Below are 17,807 nucleotides of genomic sequence, written 5' to 3'. Positions count from 1 at the left end.
TGCTTTTTCTATATCGCCGCAATGCTTCATATCTTCATATATTGCTTTCTGTAATTAGCGGTTGTTATTCCTTTTCTAGATGCATGATGACATCGAGGGAATTCATTCCATATTCGAACAGCGCTACGTTAGACAAACACTCGACACATCCAGTTGCCCCTCTTTTTATCTGGCAACAGCACAAGCTGCAGGCCGCTTCCCAATTGGCTGTCATTCCATTTCACGCCACAATCACCGTGGCTCCGGCCGGCAACTCTGTGTTGATGCATTAGGATCCACGTAAATATCGGACAGGTTTAACATTTACAATAGTCTGTCCTGACCATTTCCTGAGCAGATTGGAGTAGCAAAAAAAAATAAAATCACACTTAACATACGCCAAACCAAGGGATAATCGCTCGAGATAACTTTTTTACAGACATCTGAAAATCAGGCTTTTGCTAACTATGTTGGAAGGGGGTAAAAATACTCAAAATTTGTCTTGACTATTGGTATGTGTGTACCCCGCTGAAGATCATTAACCACCAGAACCCAAACACGACGTAAGCATATTGATACTCCCGTGCAGGTAAAGAACCCAACATGTTTGACATCATCATCGTCAATGACAACTTGGAAGATGCTTACGGACACTTAAGAGACGCTCTTCTTGAGGTGAGCTGAAATTAGATTTGGGTTGACAGCCATGGCATCCCACTCAATGCTGTTTCTCAATGTCACATCATTAGCACACAAGCTAATGCCTGAACATAGAGGTTTATTTGCTGTTGTCAAGCAAGTGTAAAAATACCATAATATGGTTTTCATCGTCACTGATGGTGTAGTGGTGCACTCGCCTGACTTTGGTGCGGGCAGCGTGGGATCAGTTCCCACTCAGTGACGGTGTGAATGTGAGTGCGAATGGTTGTCCGTGTCTATATGTGCCCTGCGACTGACTGGCGACCAGTTCAGGGTGTAGTCCGCCTTTCGCCCGAAGTCAGCTGGGATAGGCTCCAGCGCCCCGCGACCATAACCAGGATAAGCGGTGTTGACAATGGATGGGTTTTCATCTCTTTCAAACAACATTGTGCTAGTGGTTCATTACTATCTAGTGACCGTTCGTGGATAATCAGTTACTGAGAATGCATAATTTAAATTTACTGATTGGTGAACTAGCGTTGATAGCATTATCATGTTATAAAATTGGCAAAAGGAATGTTGCATACTATGAATGATGAAAAAGTATATCTATATACTTTGTGTTTACAGCATGAACCGCGTGCCGCACAATCAGAATTTTGACTGGTACAAGTAGCAAGTTGCTATTGCTAATTTTTGTATAGAAGGTTGAAAGGCTCACAATCTGAATATCTCGTCAGTGCTACATTTAATTACAGTTTAACACCTATAATTCTGTTTTATTATTCAGCTTGAATGCTACATTTAATTAATATTTAACTATTGTGAGTTTGGGTTATTGTGGGTTTCATTTTAGCTTGGATACTACATTCAATAAATGTCCAACGAATTGTTTTATTTTAGCTTGCAGGCTACATTTAATAAATTTTTAACCAGTGTAAGGAAGTTGTATTTTATGTCAAAGATACAACCATTGTCTTAAATTTTAAAGTTGCAATCAAAAAGTGTATTGAACTACAAATAACTTGATTATAGTGTAAATATCCTTTTTTTTGTTGTATTTCTTCCTTTAGGAAATCAACATGGTCAAGAAAATCAACATGTCTTCGTAGATGTGGCATAACACGACACCATTCACTCCTAACTAAACCATCGATCTCATCGTGAACATTCCATCCAAAAAAAAGTGGTCTAGAAAAAGCTCAGGCTTCCCGCAGAATATTTGTCCAAATACAGTATATAGGTTTACATGTGGTGTTTAGACGTAGTTATTATTACAAAAAGTGGAACAAGTTTTTTATGTCGAGGAGCGCTTTCCTTTTTTTTTTTTATATTATTATTTACATTTGTATTCAAGAAACTGCATTGTAATAAATTGTCAGCTTGCTAGGAGACTGGTACCATATGCAGCTTTTCGCCACCCCAGACTTAACTGAAGTAATTCCGACACGTTGACCAACCGGTCTGTCAAGATCAGTTATTTGGCTGTTTGTCCTAGTGTCATTTTGCTTTGTGTGATTAATCAGTGTGAAATGTAGTGATTACAGTTATACTGATGCTAAAACAAAAACAAAAAAACACATCCATTACATTGTATTTAAAGGGGAGCGTGAGTCAACTGTAAGCATATATGTGTTCAACTTCATGCTTTTTTTACTTTGTGCTAACTTTGCTAAAAAGACATGCTTTATTAGAATGAGGTCCAATGTCAGGCAATATTTTATGTATAACGAACAATTGAGTGATCGTGTCAGGTGTTTTTTTTTGGGAGGCGGGAGGCACAATTATGCTTCTTCAACAGAACAACTACAATTTAACTTACATTTGAATTTATTGCTGTAGTGGACTGTTGAGAATTCTAACTAAAGGAAAGACAATCAAATGTCACACTTGAATATTTTAAGTCTCTTGGAATCATTATTATTGGGGACCACATGATACCTGAAAACTCTACAATTGTGTACGTGCATGTATCTTGGTGTAAATGTACGTATTTTAGGTATGCGGAACATGATCCCAACCAAAGACTTGCTCAGTAGAGCCTCCTGGAGTGTTTTAACATCAACACCATTTTCACTGACTGAGACGAATTTTGGTGGACATGTCTATCATAGCGACACTTAAAAAAAGAACGTAAGACTCCACACTTAAATCAATCTGAGAGCTTGTGTACTTGCGGTGGTAGGTGCTCCCGTTTTGGTTATCAACAGAGTTATAATGGCCATCAGCATGTTAACTAATTATTGTCTGTGAGCATGCAAGTGAAATAACAACATGAACAATTTGTAATCTTTTACAAACATGGAAACAAAAGTTTTTAATATTCAGATTTGAACACATTTGAAAGACAAACATGTTTTTCCTTCAAAAAGACATTTATAGTACAAGCAACTACAATCTATTTAGAGTGTTATGACACCGAACTATACAACACCCCAGATTTTTAATTGAGTACTTCAATCCCTTTAAACTTAAAAACTCCCCAGTGCTTTGGAAAAGCAAAAAAATGCAGTGAATCATCTAAATGAACTGAACACGACCCTGTGAGCTCACGTTATTGCGCTGCATGAACAGACTCAAGACAGTCATTGCACTATTAATGGGAGCAACATGATACATTACTTACTCACACAAATGATTGAATTCAATTAAATACCTGGTTGTCTCAAAAAAGATTCACCAACTTTTTAAATCAACACAAGCAATAAATACCTAATTCATACATAAATGCTACCTATAATTTATGTGTAAATGCATAATGCTTCATCAACAAAAATTCTGTGTTTCTATATCAAGATTTTCTTTTTACTTTTAAGCCATTGACTGTTTTGTGGTTCACTCGCTCAGTGATGTTGTGAATTTGCGATCTGTTGACTGTGACCGTTTTCTGCCTTTTGCCAGTATCAGCTGGGATAGGCTACAGGTTGCCCAGAACAGGAAAGCGGTATTTAAAAACAAAAAAAAACATAAATGGATAGTCATTTTTTTTTTTACAATCCAGTGTTTGATTTTATGTGATGGCATCTTTCTGAATGTTCTGAACTCCTGCAGTGCTTTAAGTGTTTTAAGCAGAACAATGTTGCACAGAAGAGGTAACATAACTTGGATGTAGTGTGCTCTCTAGTGCCGTAGGTGCTTCAAGACACATCAGATTAGCAATTTAAAGAATTTGCGATGTTAATTATCATTCCACTTGAGTCTAGTGATCTTTTTTTTTTGGTGTCAGTTACAGAAACAAAAAGGTTTCTGGTCCACCATTTGGTTTGACTAAATCGAAGATGACCAAACTCTCAGTTTGACTGTCGTGATGCCCCAAATAGGATCGCATGAACACGTGATACCATGTGACAGGAACAAATATTTTGTCATATGGAATGGTTCGGTAAAAGCTGTATAGATACTGAAAGCTAGGATAGGACGTGAACCGATGCTGTTTAAGACTAAGGAGGATTGCGGTGAACAGAATTCAATGCTACTGGTTCTGGTGCTGATCGTCACTAATTTGAAGGGTAACCGGGTTTCCCACGGATGTATAGCTGTATGTCTGAGTTGATATTTTGGTTTTAAAGCTCCGCTGCCCTCCTTCCACCCTCTGCACCTCAGAGCAGTAAGAAGGCTTCACCTCCAGCTTTGCGTGACTCACTTGAATGGGGACACGCCTTTCAGATTGGCTATCGCTCGTTTGCGGCGCATTAGATGGGAATAGACCGTCGGAGAGATGCTCTCGGAGGCGAGCGAAGAATCTGCTCCTCCGCCTTGGGAACACGACGGGGCGTCCCAGGTTGAGGAGCACTGGTTGTCCCACGGTGGAGCCGCCGACCTCCCTCTGGAGTACAGAGATCTCACAAGGCTTCTCAGCAGGACTGTAGCTGGTTGATCTGTAAGATTCTCCTTCCTCTGGGACGTAATCCTCCAAGTCTTCCAGTGCAAGAACACGACCTCCACGTGTTAGCATCTTTGCGTCCTGCTTTCCGCAAAGGTCTTCATCATCACAAGGTTCAAAGACGACAATTTGCTGATCTTCCAGGTCTTCATAGGGCTCTCCACCTGTGGTAAGAACAGATGAGAGCTCATGGGGATCTCCTGAACCAGAAGGTGGCTCTTCTTCCTCCCAGGGGAGTGTCTGGCCGCTGGCCCTGCCACCCAGCTCCACCAGATTGTTGTTGGAATTGTTTGCATTCGGGTTCTCCGGGGGCGATCTTTTGGGTCTTGCAGGAGCGGTCGAGCGGTCCGAGATGGCGGGCGACACACCCCTCCTCCTAGACAGCCTGGGAGACTTATTGACCTTGTACTCGATCACTTCCTCCACCTCGACCCAACTGGGCTTGCTCGCTGAGACACCGGCACCTTCAGCCTCCGTGACATAGAAGGTTGGCACTGCGCTTTTCCTGGGAGCGGCCATCCTCCTGGTCCTGGTGGTGGAGGTCTCCAAGGCGGTCATCTCTGAGCGGTGGGCTCCAGTGATGGTCACGCCAGGTGACTTGTGCCTCCTCATTCGCGGGTTCTTCACCACTGTGGTGATTGTCTCCTCACTGTTAATAAACCACCACCACTGACATTATTGACGTTATCCAAGAGGACTCTGCACTGGTTCACGTTCAGTTTTTACACAGCAGGTCCAAGCAGGGAAGGGATGGAGTAGGTCTTCAAGCAAGCATATATTAGAAGGTGACTGGCGGCTGTCCAAAATGGGAATGATGCAATGAAAGAAGCATGCTGTGGTAGGATAGTCAAACATTCAAGTTGGAGGTTAAATTTGAAAGCACCCTGGTGAGAACATCTCATCCTTTCTTCAGTTTTGTGGAAGAATTGTTAGTGCTCACACTTTACATACCACAGTCGCAGTCAAAATTAACTCCACGCTGCAAGTTTATTAAAGACAAACACAGTGGAACCTCTCAAGGTCGTACAATGCATCTTTAGTGTTTTGTGGATTTTTTGCTATATTTATTCCAAAAGAAGGAGCCTCAACAAGGGCTGCTAAAAGACGAATTAAAGGAAATCCATTTTCCGTACCGCTTGTCCTCACTAGGGTCGCGGTCGTGCTGGTGCCTATCTCAGCTAACTCTGGGCAAGAAGCGGGGTACACCCTGAACTGGTCATCAGCCAATTGCAGGGCACATATAGATCATTCACACCTATGGGCAATTTAGAGTCTTCAATTAACCTACCATACAATCCGCAGAAAACCCACACAGGCACAGGGAGAACATGCAAATTTCACACAGGCGAGGCCGGATTTGAACCCGGGTCCTCAGAACTGTGAGGCAGATGTGCTAACCAGTTGTGCAACGTTCTGCCGTGTTTTATGAATTAATATATAATTAAATTTTACATTATTATGATAGACAAGAATGTAAAAAAAAATGCCTCTGAAGTTAATAAAGGTTTTATGGCAAAATTTTGACCCTTGAACGAAATTTTATGGGAAAAATTGTTTTGACCTTGGAGGTTACACAGTGTCCACATGTATGGGTAATTACTGTATTTTGATGACGACGAGAAACGAGCATGCATCATGCATGCATTGCACTTACATGATGATGGTTTTCTTTGGTATTTTTGTCTCCTGCTCGGTAACTGGACAGTAAGCAGAGAGAATACATTTAATGGATGTAATCGAGCAGAAATGTAAGATATCGGTAAGTACTCAGTCTGTTCTCACCTTCAATAACTACGGCCTGCTCACCAGTGCCAACAGCGGACGGAGGAACTAAGTCAGCAGCACACCTGGCACTGCCAAGACGGTTGGACAACTGGCAACAAAGAGAAATTTGCATTTAGAGACGACTAACCGACATGTAGCCATAAATAAAAAGATTAAGAGCTTTACAACAGATGCATTCATGTGGGCCAACCTCACACTCGTAGTGTCCTAGGTCTCGATCTGTCACGTTTTTGATCACCAAGACCAAAACTCCACTCCGGAGCTCACTGTAGGTCTGGTACTTTTCCTGGTCGCTCAGCAGCCGTCCGTCCTTGAACCATCTTGACCGTGTGTACACGCGCACAAAGCCAAGCGTTATTAATATTAACGTGAACATTTCAGAATGGTATCAGTTTGCTATCAAAACTTGGCAGTGGTGGGAAGTAAGAAATATCTTTTTTTTTTTTTTTTTTACTGTACTTAAGTAGGTTTTACAGGTATCTGTACTTTACAACTTGTTTCTATTACTCTTGACATTGGAAAACCAACATCTACTGTACACTTCCTACTCCTTTATTTGTCAAAATAGGTTTATTAAGTTTTTTTTCAACCTCCACAGGTGACCATGTTAAAAAAAATGTAAATACAGAGAAGTCAACCATGGTTGAGGTTTTGATTGATTGAGAGCTTAGTATCTTATGAAGTGAAGTGGAAAACGGTGACATGACCAGGGAGCATTAACAACACTGATGCAAATGATTTCCTATCCAAGCCTTATTGATGAGAATTGTTTGATGTTGTTGGTTCCAAGAATTATTCGAGGCGGATTACTTGTATCGTCTGCAACCCTAAAAAAAAAACAAAACAAAAAAACACCAACTTCTCGTGTTCAAAATTCTCTAATCTTAGAAAAAAAAACATACAAATATGATTATTATTATTATAATTAGTTAATTTAGATTTTTTGGGTTACTCAGTTTACAACATTAGCATAGCTAACGCATTGGTTTGATAAAACAATTTAACATAAAAATTCAGCAAAACCTTGCTAGCTCTTGGTGTAAAGAAAAAACAACAACATGCTGTTGGTAGATGTAAGTAGAAGAGGGAAACTACCTTGTGTGCAGTCCCCCCGTTATGCCGAGATATACAATCTGGTATTCTATATAACTGACAGTAATTTTTAAAAAAACTTTTATATTTGTTAGTTATAGTTTGTACAATTATACTTTTACTTAAAGTACAGTAGTTAAGTCAGTTGTTATACTTTTATCTATGTATGAGCATTGGTACCTGATTTTAGGACTCGGGGCGCTCTGGATGACGCAGGTGAACTGAGCATCTTCACCGGCGATACATATAGCATTCCTCATTTTGTTCACAAATCTTGGAGGCACTGTAGACATAAATTGATTACTAGTAAAAAAGCACAAAATTGCATTGCAGGTCTTTTGAGTGTGTGTGAGCTGCTCACCTTGTACAGTGATCTTGCCCAGCGTGCTGGCGTTGCCGGCTGAGCTTGTAGCAAAGCACATGTACTGGCCCGAATCCTCTGCTGTCATGTTATCCAGGATGAGCGTGCAGGAGCCATCGGGGTCCTCAATGATGATGTGATGAGGGTCTGCCTCCACTATACGTCCGTCTATGACCACAAAAATTATCAGACGGGTTGGTGAAACGGTCACGAGTTAAGTTGATGTTGTGGACGAGGAGGAAATGTCTTACCCTTGTACCAGGTGATGGCAGGTGTGGGGACTCCTGTGGCTTTGCACGCCAGTTTAACTGTCTGCCCAAGCTCGGCTGTGCAGTTTGCTAGAATTGCTACAAAGTCTGGAGGACCTACCAAAAAATAGCAGTAAAAACCATTAAAGAGGACATATCATTAAAAATATAGATTTTTTTATTTATATACTGCACAAATAGTTGGGTGTGTGGAGTGCCTACCTATACATCAATTATTATTATAATATATTTTGTTACCTGCCTATTTCTGAAAATGCATCTGTGAGTAAGCCCCCAAAAAAGAAATTTGTGAAGTATAATTCTTCACCCTTGGGGTATTTTGACAACATCTAAACGTCACAGATATGCTATTAAGTCACCGGGAAACTGTTATAAATTGTGAAAAAAAAATACATAGTGTCCTTAAAAGTGAAGTGTAGAGATAATGTTCCACTCCAGCCTCATAGGGAGCAGTAATACAACCACATGCAACCGCTTCATTAACCCCCTTTTTGCAATAAAATGAAAGATGTTAACCGTAATATACCATTTATACCAAGTGAAACTAGTCTCAAACAAAAGTCTTATGTGTTATGGAGAATCGAGGCAGAGTGGGCAGAACAAATAAGTCGTGTGGCTCCCCAGAACAAACATGGATGTGCAAAACATTGTGGAGCGATCATATCAGTCTACTGGAACGCTGTCGTTAAAAATGTCATCTATACTACATGACATAAGATCATCTTTAATACTATGCAGGGAATGATGCGCAGTATTATTTAATTCATCTGAGAGACTGTTTACATATCTCAGTAGGTATTGCTGTTTTGGTTAACAACAAAGTTTAAAAGGGCTCAGTAGTTAAGGGGTTTATTATTTGTCTTAAGTGGATTATGCACCATAATAATAATAATAAACTTGTGAGAGTTTGGCAATGAAATAGAGAATAAACTTGCGTTCGACTCACTCCAGGCAGGCATGCTGTGTCTCTGCTGAAGTTCTCGCAGGTCTCTAAGCCATGAGTTCTTGATGGTCACCGTTCGGGCCTGCAAGGTGTATTTCCTCACCGAATCCTCGCGTTCATGCCAGATCTCAAAGGCTCGGTCGTCGCCCTCCACCGTGTCATTCACGTCAATGTTGTTCAGCTGAAGGAGAGTGGAGAAAAAGTCGATGGCAATCAGGCTGCAGATCACTAGAGATCGAAGGCGTTCGTTCTTACCTTCATCATGTTCTTAAAGACGTATGTTTGCGTGTCGGTGTTGCTGTCTCTCTTGGATTTGCAGATGACGCAGTAATTCTTAAAGAGGAAGACGTGGCGGTGGTGACCTCGAGAGGACGTCCTTATTCCAGGAGCTCCCTCCCAAACTTGGAAAGGGCCCTGGTAGCAAGAACACATTAAGGAGAGACTAATGTCATCTAAGTCTGTGTTAGTCACGGTGTTATGTTTGTGGACTAATAATTTTGCATTGTTTTTGTCAACAAACGTATTTTCCCTGACAAAAAAATGGAATGATAACAAATCAAACCGAATGAAAGTGGACAAAAAATATGATGAATGTAGCTGAAGAAATGCACCAGAAGTGCGGTGACTTTATTAACCCAGGCTAAATTTAGTTCCTCTAGTCTCGCAGTCGCAGTGCTTTACTTCAACATACTTCCTTAACACTGTACTGTACTACTTTCCTATTTGGACAAGATTTTGGCGACATATGGGTGGCATTTTAGGGCATTTCAGGAAAATCATAAAACAAGAGTTTTTTCATTGAATATCTGGGGGATAGGTTGCACAGAAAAACGTGAACAGGTGAATTTGTGAACCACAGGGGATTACAGTAAATGTATGACTAAAATGAAAGCTCTTTAAAGGCTATGAACTTAAGTGAAACTAACACTTATTACTCATCCATTTACCTGTCTAAGAGGCTCTCCTAATGCTTCAAGAGTCGCAGGGTAATTCACAATCATGGAGACGTGGTGGGTATTTTCCGAGCGTTGAGGCAACGCGGACACCATGGCGTAAGCTTCTTCCAGCAGGCAGCAGTTCTGGCCATTCCTCGCCTTGTTTCGAATGAGCTCCTGGTTGACATTGAGGGTTTGTGTTAAAACCAAGAAGCTACAGCATCTCAAAGAGACACGACCCCTGCTGGACGTCACCTTGAGGAAAGCCTTGTACTTCTGAATCCTGTCCAGAGGTTGCAGCAGGTAGGCGTTGATACTGCATACGGGCGGGTCGGCCGGGTCTGCTTTGGCTTGTTCCTTCTCTGTGTACTCCTTTGACATGATGGGCACATTTTTACAAAACCAGCAACATAAAAAGTGAACCCCCTTGTTATATCCGTTACTCTGGAACAGCAGCACTGTTCCTAGTTTAATTAGACCCGCGCTGTGCAAAAATGTCAGAAACAAAAGAAAAGCCCAATAAATATTGTTTATATCTACATCTAACTCCATCACTAACCACTGCAGTTCATATTTAGTGCATGACAACTCATGTATCATGGCTGCAGTAAGGATATTTCATTAGTCTTCCATAATTAAATGCATGTTAAAACTTTTTTTTTTTTTTTTTAAACATGCATTTACATTTGCATTTGTTTCTCCGGACCAGCAGTAATGTCCCCTGGGTCAATTTGACAGTTTAATGTAATTTTAAATTAGAACATTACCCTTACAAACCTTTTCAGAAAGCGCACAACAGGTTTTTCAACAAATATCAGGGGACTGGTTTAATGGGAAAAAACTAAACAAATATTGTAGGTGAATTTGCGAACAGTGAACTGAATATGCAGGAGATCATACTGTAAAATAGCTTTACACATCACCCAGCCATCCATTTTCTATTGGGCCTTTCTTCATTAGGGTTGTGAGTGAACTTGAGTCTGTACCAACTGACTTTCGGTAATAGAAGCGGGGTACACCAATCGTTTCGTCAATCAGGGCACATATAGACACAAAAAAAACAACAAAAAACTAGCACATTCACATTCATACCAATGGACAAGAGTCTTCTATGAACTTAACATGCATATTTTTTGAATGTGGGAGGAAACGGGAGCACCCGCTGATCACCCACACAAGCACAGGGAGAACATGTAAACTGCTGCCCATTTTACATGTCATTGATATCAAAGCATTTTTGACGTCTTGTATTTTGATGGGGTGACGTTGATAAAGTAAACATTAAAAATAAATGTAAAATTGGTCAGTCTGACCCACAGCATAACAGGAAGGTTAAATAACAATGTGAAACGAGCAGTGATACCTTAAAGAAGCGGTGCACTGTTTTTTCACAGACGGCACTTTCGGCCTGGCTCTGACCTACAAGGTACTGGAGGTACTTCTCAAAGCCTTCCTTATTCTTCAGGAAGCACATGGCTACGTCGTCATCTGTCTCACAGTCATTTAGCTTTGGGAGGAACGCCCTGCCATGCACATATGGAAAGGTCACTGCCATGAAGCTACGCGAAAAGACCAACTGGTCATTCGGAGGTGGTCAGCGTACATGCTGTGGAAGTCCTTTAAGTCGTTTATGTTCCTAAAGATGGCCTCCCTCTGGCTGCTGACGTCAGTCGGCGCATCAGGAGTGTCTGCGTGCCTCAGGTGACGACACGTGAAGAAGTCCATCTCTTTGACAAACTCTGATTCGCCACCGATTATGTCCTGGATCAACTGGCTACAGAAGAACAGAGGTGGTGCTTAATAGGCTGACAGTATTTATAATGATGATTAGATTTGTTTTACTTACAATAACTTCTTCTTGTACTCTCCCTCAGACACCTCCTCTGCGCTCATCTCAGGAAGGTCGCCCGTATCAGGAGATAGCTGGTGGAATACATGTTTATCGTCAGTGTAAGACCTTAAACCAGCATGCAATTTTGATGTCACATTTTTACTTTACTTCTCTTTGCTGTGACATGCACTTTAATGCGACAATGCGGGACCATGGCGCCAAACACAATTTTGTGTTATGATGCTACGCAGGCATACTTTGAGCTTTTTGTCCAGGTAGGCAGGTGACACCCATCCTTGGCGGGACGGCGTCATCTTGGTGGGTTTGGTCCGGACGAGCCATTTGAGCGGGTGGGCCGAGTCCAGCACCTCCACGTACTGTCCCTCTTTCAAGGAGATGGATTCTTTGCCGGCCACGATGGGGTCGTAGTTGGCCGTCGCCACGTAGATGTCGAACATCTGCGCGCACACAGTACTCATCATTTTTCACTTCTTATTACATTTAAGGTGTGCTTCATATAGCAGTATTTCACCTCTCCCCTGGCATCCCCCTCATCAGACTCAGACGAGGAGTCAGCCACGAGGGAGGGGGGGCGGGAGCGACCGTGATGTGGAGAAGCCGAAGGGGTCTTGGTCTCGTCGTCACTGTCGGCGCCTGGAACGCGCAGTGATGCTGGGAACGCAAGGGGGGAAGGAAGGGGGAGTCAGTTGTGTTGTTGAATATTAGTGCAGGTGTTAGCAGCAGAGTTTAGTCTTCAGTGAGAGTCGGAGCCGAGCTGTTAAGCACCAAATGACTCTACTGCCCTTTTCACATGCCAATTTAAACACATGAACAGGTGAATCACCACTGTAACATTTATGAACGCAGATGGAAATTACAAAAGCCAAAGACCTTCATAGCGAAAGGAACCGGATTTGCCCATTTAAAGCAACATTGAGGCCAAATGCATGACTTTAAGGCAGTAGATCCATGTGACTACAACCAGCCAATCGAGAATTATTTTTTTTAAACCAATAAAAAATAGAATGGGTATAAAAGGTGATTTAAATAATAACAATAAAAAGATGTATAATATACAAATATACTAACTATATCATATATTAAAGATAATCGATATTATAAAGTACATTACATAGTATTATAAGGATGCTTTAAAAAATCCAATTCATTATTTGATTTAATAATCAATCGGTAAAGAAGGGGCAGGATGGTAATCAAAAATTATATTATATTATACTGATATATCATTATATACAGTGGGTACGGAAGGTTTTCAGACCCCCTTAAATTTCTCACTCTGTTATATTGGAGCCATTTGTTAAAATCATTTAAGTTTTTTCCTCATTAATGTACACACAGCACCCCATATTAAAAGAAAAAAAACTTGACTGTTGAAATTTTTGCTGCTTTATTAAAAAAGAAAAACTGAAATATCACGAGTATTCAGACACTTTGCTGTGACACTAATATATTTAACTCGGGTGCTGTCCATTTCTTCTGATCATCCTCAAAATAGTTCTACACCTTCACTGGAGTCCAGCTTCACTGGGGCTGAGCTCCAGAGATGGAGTCGGGAGATGGGAGAAAGTTCTAGAAAGTCAACCATCACTGCAGCCCTCCACCGGTCGGGGCTTTATGGCAGAGTGGCCCGAAGGAAGCCTCTCCTCAGTGCAAGACACATGAAAGCCCGCATGGAGTTTGCTTAAAAAAAAAAAGAAAAACACCCGAAGGACTCCAAGATGGTGAGAAATAAGATTCTCTGGTCTGATGAGGCCAAGACAGAACTGTTTGGCCTTAATTCTAAGTGGCATGGGTGGAGAAAACCAGGCACTGCGCATCACCTGCCCAATATAGTCCCAACAGTGAAGCATGGTGGTGGCAGCATCATGCTGTGGGGGTGTTTTTCAGCTGCAGGGACAGTGCGACCGGTTGCAATCGAAGAAAAGATTAATGCGGCCAAGTACAGGGATTTCCTGGACGAAAACCTTCTCTAGAGTGCTCAGAACCTCAGACTGGGCCGAAGGTTCACCTTCAAAAAAGACAATGACCCTAAGCACACAGCTAAAATTCCAAAGCAGTGGCTTCTGAACAACTCCGTGACTGTTCTTGAATGGCCCAGCCAGAGCCATGACTTAAACCCATTTGAGCATCTCTGGAAAGACCTGAGAACTGGAGAGGATCTGCAAGGAGGAATGGCAGATGATCCCCAAATCCAGGTGTGAAAAACTTGTTGCATCATTCCCAAAAAGACTCATGACTGTATTAGCTCAAAAGGGGGCTTCTACTAAATACCGAGCGAAGGGTCTGAATACTTATGGATGTGTGATATTTCAGTTTTTCTTTTTTAATAAATCTGTAAACATTTCAACAATTATGTTATGTCAATATGGGGGTGCCGTGTGTACATTAATGTGGGAAAAATGAAGTTAAATGATTTTTGCAAATGGCTGCAATATAAAAAAAGAGTGAAACATTTAAGTGGGTCTGAATACTTTCCGTACCCACTGTATGTAATTTATATACAAACGTAAATGTATTTATTAAAAAGATACCACGCCACAATTAATTTCTGAGGTTAAAATTGTACATTTTCAAGTACTATTTTTCAGCAAGTCCCTCATAAATGGTTTGCACCGTCTATGGTCTTGCGTTAGTAATAGCATGCAAGTCAAAACTACAGCTCTACATGAACAAAAGCCCTACGGTGAGTGTCTTTTGCAATCTAAAATTCATTACAAAACCATTTGAAATGACAAGTCATTTATAGTTTAGAATACAATATAAATGTAATAATAATTCATCTTTGCTTCATTGACAACATCATCATGAACAAATGTCTTGATATACTGCATAATAATGGGTGCATTTTAATACATACTGGTAGTTTTGGGCCAAGATTTCATCCACTGGAGCACTTCCTGATTCTGTGTGCTGTCTGAATAACAAATTCATGATTGGATGAGCATTTGATGGGTGCTATTAATAAAGTGATTGCATTTTAAGTGGAGAAGAAGTGGTGCTTCAACAAAGCAAGATTGGCTTGTAAGTAGTAAACACATCACACAAGCAAAACATGCAGAGACACAACACAACTGTCTTGTACTGCTCTTACATGAATACACATTTTCTGGAATCAAAGCATAAAACAAGCTCAAGAAGACACAAACTGAAACTGAAGAATACTTGTAGTATCTACCGTATGAGTACGACAATAGTAACGACTTAGAAATAATAAAATCTGATTGTGTACTGTTCGTATTTCTCAATGCAATACAGCTACATCTTCTGACTGCGTAAACAAGATGGTCCATGACATACAGTTGAAACGCACCTTGTGTAATCTTGGCCGATACCATTTCAGTGATCTGGGAGGTGAGTTTCATGAGGAATTCCTCAGAGCCGACTTCTCCAAGGTATGACATTTTACTCTCTTCAAACAAAGTGCAAAACACTATAAGTTTGGATTCACACTGCATGGTTCGAGTCACACAATTGTGATTTATTTTTATTTGATTTATTTTTTTGCTCTCAAGCGCCACATTTGGGATATGTGTCATGGCATCGTACAGAGAAAAAACAATCACGTGGTCTTGGATATCGTAAGATCGGAACTGGGCCTTTTCCAAAAGTGGGTAAAACTCCAATACAGTACATATTGAAGATCTGACAGCTGTTGCTGTCAGTGTAAACAGTCATATTGGATATATGTCACTTGAAATGTACATAAAAAGAGACAGTAAAAAATAAAAAAAAATAAAAAATAAAATAAAAAAATCTGATGCAGGCAACAAATCAGAAATGGCCACATGGAGCTGCAGTGTAACTCCAGCTCAAGATACAGAGTATTTAAAGTGATATTAATAAAGCAGATAGGATTATCAAATCTATGGTGTATAGAAGTCATACTTACCCTTTCCCCTCTTTGCATCTTCCTCTGGTGGACTAACAGTAATCCCAAGGACTCTGATGAATTACATAAAATGTGTTCATTGCCTGTATTTGCATTTGCCATTTTTTAGAAGAGAAACTGAAAAAAACATACTCCGATGCTTTGGTCTCTTTCTTTTGCGGTGGAGCTGAGGAAAAACACAATAAGAACACATTATGACAATAATAAGATGTCACTCCCAGTTTTGTTTGATGATTAAGACATTTCTCTCGAAAAATGTTGGCTGACAGTAAATTAAGGGAGCACTTTTGGGGTCTTCAACTCTTAGAGGTTACACTGTATATTATGGATGGGGAAATTTTCATCCTCAAGAGCCACATTAGATAATGTAAATGCTCCGAGGGTCAGATTAAAGAATGGAGCGGGCCATATTTTGGTTGGTGATTTATTTTTTGTTTTCTTACCGTCATCCACCTCCAGGTGAGCGGTACAGATGGACTGTCCCGCCTTATTGGTGGCAATGCAGGTGTAGGCACCAGTGTACTCTGTTCCAACGTCCATCAAGATGAGGCTATGCTGGCTACCTGAGCTCGCTACTTTGTATCCTTTGGTATCAGGCTTGATCCACAGCACCTCCTCCATTGACTCCTCCTTTAGCCAGGAGACCATTGGAGTGGGAGATCCTAAATAGTACATACAGAGTGTACATTCATTGTATTTTATTTTATTTACTTTACCTATATCTATCCAGGTACGGCAATTGAGAACAGATTCAAATTTGAATTTGCAAGACAGTCCAAAAAGTGCAAGAGTGTTTCAAAATAATAAACCTTTAAGCATGTGGTGTACAAACCTTCAACTTTGACAGATAATGTGATGCTGGCTCCTTGTTTCACTTTTCTGTTGCTGAACTTTTCCAAGAAACGTGGTGGCACCAATGACTCCCGGGAGTCTGCAAAACACAGTTCATTATAAATTATTCAATCATAGGTTATATTGATAAGAATAAGAATTATATTGATAAGAATTTTGAAAACAACGCGATAAAAGCCAAATTTGAAATGAATTGATCTTGCTACGCCATCTGTCATGTGCAAAATATTAACTTTTGTTGAAAATCATTTTCCATCCATCCATTTTCAACAGCAGACTTTAGGATACACTTTGGACCTGTCGCCAGCCAATTGCAGCGCACATGCTGTGTATAGACAAGCAAGCATTCATATTCACACCCATGGAGAATTTAGTCTCCCAGCGTGTACAGGGAGAAAAATGCAAACCGCATACAGACGCACGTACACACACACACATACACGCGCGTGCACACACACACACATACACCTGAGCTGAGATTCCAACCCAGAATCCAAATCAAAGAAACTGTGCTGCCTGTCAAACATTGTGTGTATCATTTGTGGATGTGGGGAAAGATTATAATTCTAATTATAAATAAATGTTTTTTCCTCAAAATAATCTAATCTCTTTATATCACTACACCTAAAGGGAGTGAAAATATCTAGGTGTGAATGATTTGTTGTTATGTGCCCTGTGATTGGCTGGCGACCAGTCCAGGGTGTAACCCCAAAATCAGCTGAGAAAGGACAAGCGGTATTTAAAATGGATGGCCGGATGGACAGATGTGTATTCTCCATCTTCAATTTAACGAATGAATATGAAATTACCTTTCAGATCTTGTGGTATGATCTCCCCTGGGTCTGAAATAAAAAACAGTTGTTCACAATATTTATAAGCATTCCACTGTCTCATTTTGTATTTATATTCTGTCATACCCACTTAGAACAATTAGTCGGGCAGAGGAGTAAGCAGAACCAGCCGCGTTACTAATGTAGGCCGAATATTCCGCCATGTCCTCTTTCTTCACCTCCAGGACCTCCAGAGTGTGAACGTCTTGCTGCGCTAACAGTGAAATCCTTTCGGAGGCGCGCAAGGGGTGGCCATCTTTGAACCAGTACACTCTTGGTTTGGGGAAACCTAGAAACAAAAAACAACATGACGCTTACATAACCCTACAATATAATTACACTTTCGAGTGTGTACTGTATACCTTTTACTCTGAGCTGCATTTTAGCCATTGGTGAACCTGGACTGGCGTGAACATCGTGAAGTTCCTCTACAACTTGAGGCAACTGATCATCTTCCGTCACAGACTCAAAGGTCTCAGTCTCCCTGCTCGGATAATG

At 40.8% G+C, this 17,807-nt stretch overlaps 2 protein-coding genes across 20 annotated transcripts in view; one reads left to right on the top strand and one right to left on the bottom strand.

Annotated features, from left to right (window-relative positions):
• Positions 1–3,273, top strand: part of guk1a (guanylate kinase 1a) — an 8,660-nt gene extending 5,387 nt beyond the window's left edge. The window contains exons 6-7 of one of the 2 annotated variants that reach the window (XM_061693221.1): positions 569–654; positions 1,692–3,273. In XM_061693221.1, the coding sequence (XP_061549205.1) occupies positions 569–654; positions 1,692–1,730 (125 nt within the window). In that variant the 3' untranslated portion in view covers positions 1,731–3,273. The other variant, XM_061693222.1, reaches the window with a different exon arrangement.
• The window catches only part of obscnb (obscurin, cytoskeletal calmodulin and titin-interacting RhoGEF b), a 61,388-nt gene continuing 46,571 nt past the window's right edge, over positions 2,991–17,807 (bottom strand). For 14 of the 18 annotated variants that reach the window (XM_061693146.1, XM_061693147.1, XM_061693153.1 and 11 more), the window contains 25 exons: positions 17,672–17,793; positions 17,401–17,598; positions 17,289–17,321; positions 16,460–16,558; positions 16,071–16,289; positions 15,760–15,793; positions 15,628–15,680; positions 15,049–15,147; positions 14,596–14,652; positions 12,250–12,389; positions 11,975–12,175; positions 11,733–11,809; positions 11,490–11,660; positions 11,250–11,409; positions 10,142–10,258; positions 9,899–10,063; positions 9,207–9,365; positions 8,955–9,132; positions 7,991–8,104; positions 7,740–7,907; positions 7,559–7,661; positions 6,477–6,606; positions 6,284–6,374; positions 6,156–6,198; positions 2,991–5,150 (listed from right to left, as the gene is read on the bottom strand). In XM_061693146.1, coding sequence (XP_061549130.1) covers positions 4,091–5,150; positions 6,156–6,198; positions 6,284–6,374; positions 6,477–6,606; positions 7,559–7,661; positions 7,740–7,907; positions 7,991–8,104; positions 8,955–9,132; positions 9,207–9,365; positions 9,899–10,063; positions 10,142–10,258; positions 11,250–11,409; positions 11,490–11,660; positions 11,733–11,809; positions 11,975–12,175; positions 12,250–12,389; positions 14,596–14,652; positions 15,049–15,147; positions 15,628–15,680; positions 15,760–15,793; positions 16,071–16,289; positions 16,460–16,558; positions 17,289–17,321; positions 17,401–17,598; positions 17,672–17,793 — 3,991 coding nt within the window. In that variant the 3' untranslated portion in view covers positions 2,991–4,090. Of the gene's footprint in view, positions 5,335–6,155; positions 6,199–6,283; positions 6,375–6,476; positions 6,607–7,558; positions 7,662–7,739; positions 7,908–7,990; positions 8,105–8,954; positions 9,133–9,206; positions 9,366–9,898; positions 10,064–10,141; positions 10,259–11,249; positions 11,410–11,489; positions 11,661–11,732; positions 11,810–11,974; positions 12,176–12,249; positions 12,390–14,595; positions 14,653–15,048; positions 15,148–15,627; positions 15,681–15,759; positions 15,794–16,070; positions 16,290–16,459; positions 16,559–17,288; positions 17,322–17,400; positions 17,599–17,671; positions 17,794–17,807 lie in introns of all 18 variants that reach the window. The other 4 variants (XM_061693161.1, XM_061693163.1, XM_061693162.1 and 1 more) reach the window with 4 other exon arrangements.

The sequence above is a fragment of the Phycodurus eques genome, chromosome 13 (assembly GCF_024500275.1).
Source record: "Phycodurus eques isolate BA_2022a chromosome 13, UOR_Pequ_1.1, whole genome shotgun sequence".
NCBI lineage: Eukaryota > Metazoa > Chordata > Actinopteri > Syngnathiformes > Syngnathidae > Phycodurus > Phycodurus eques.
Note: the sequence above shows the minus strand (reverse complement) of the source record. Positions and strands in the feature narration are given on the sequence as shown.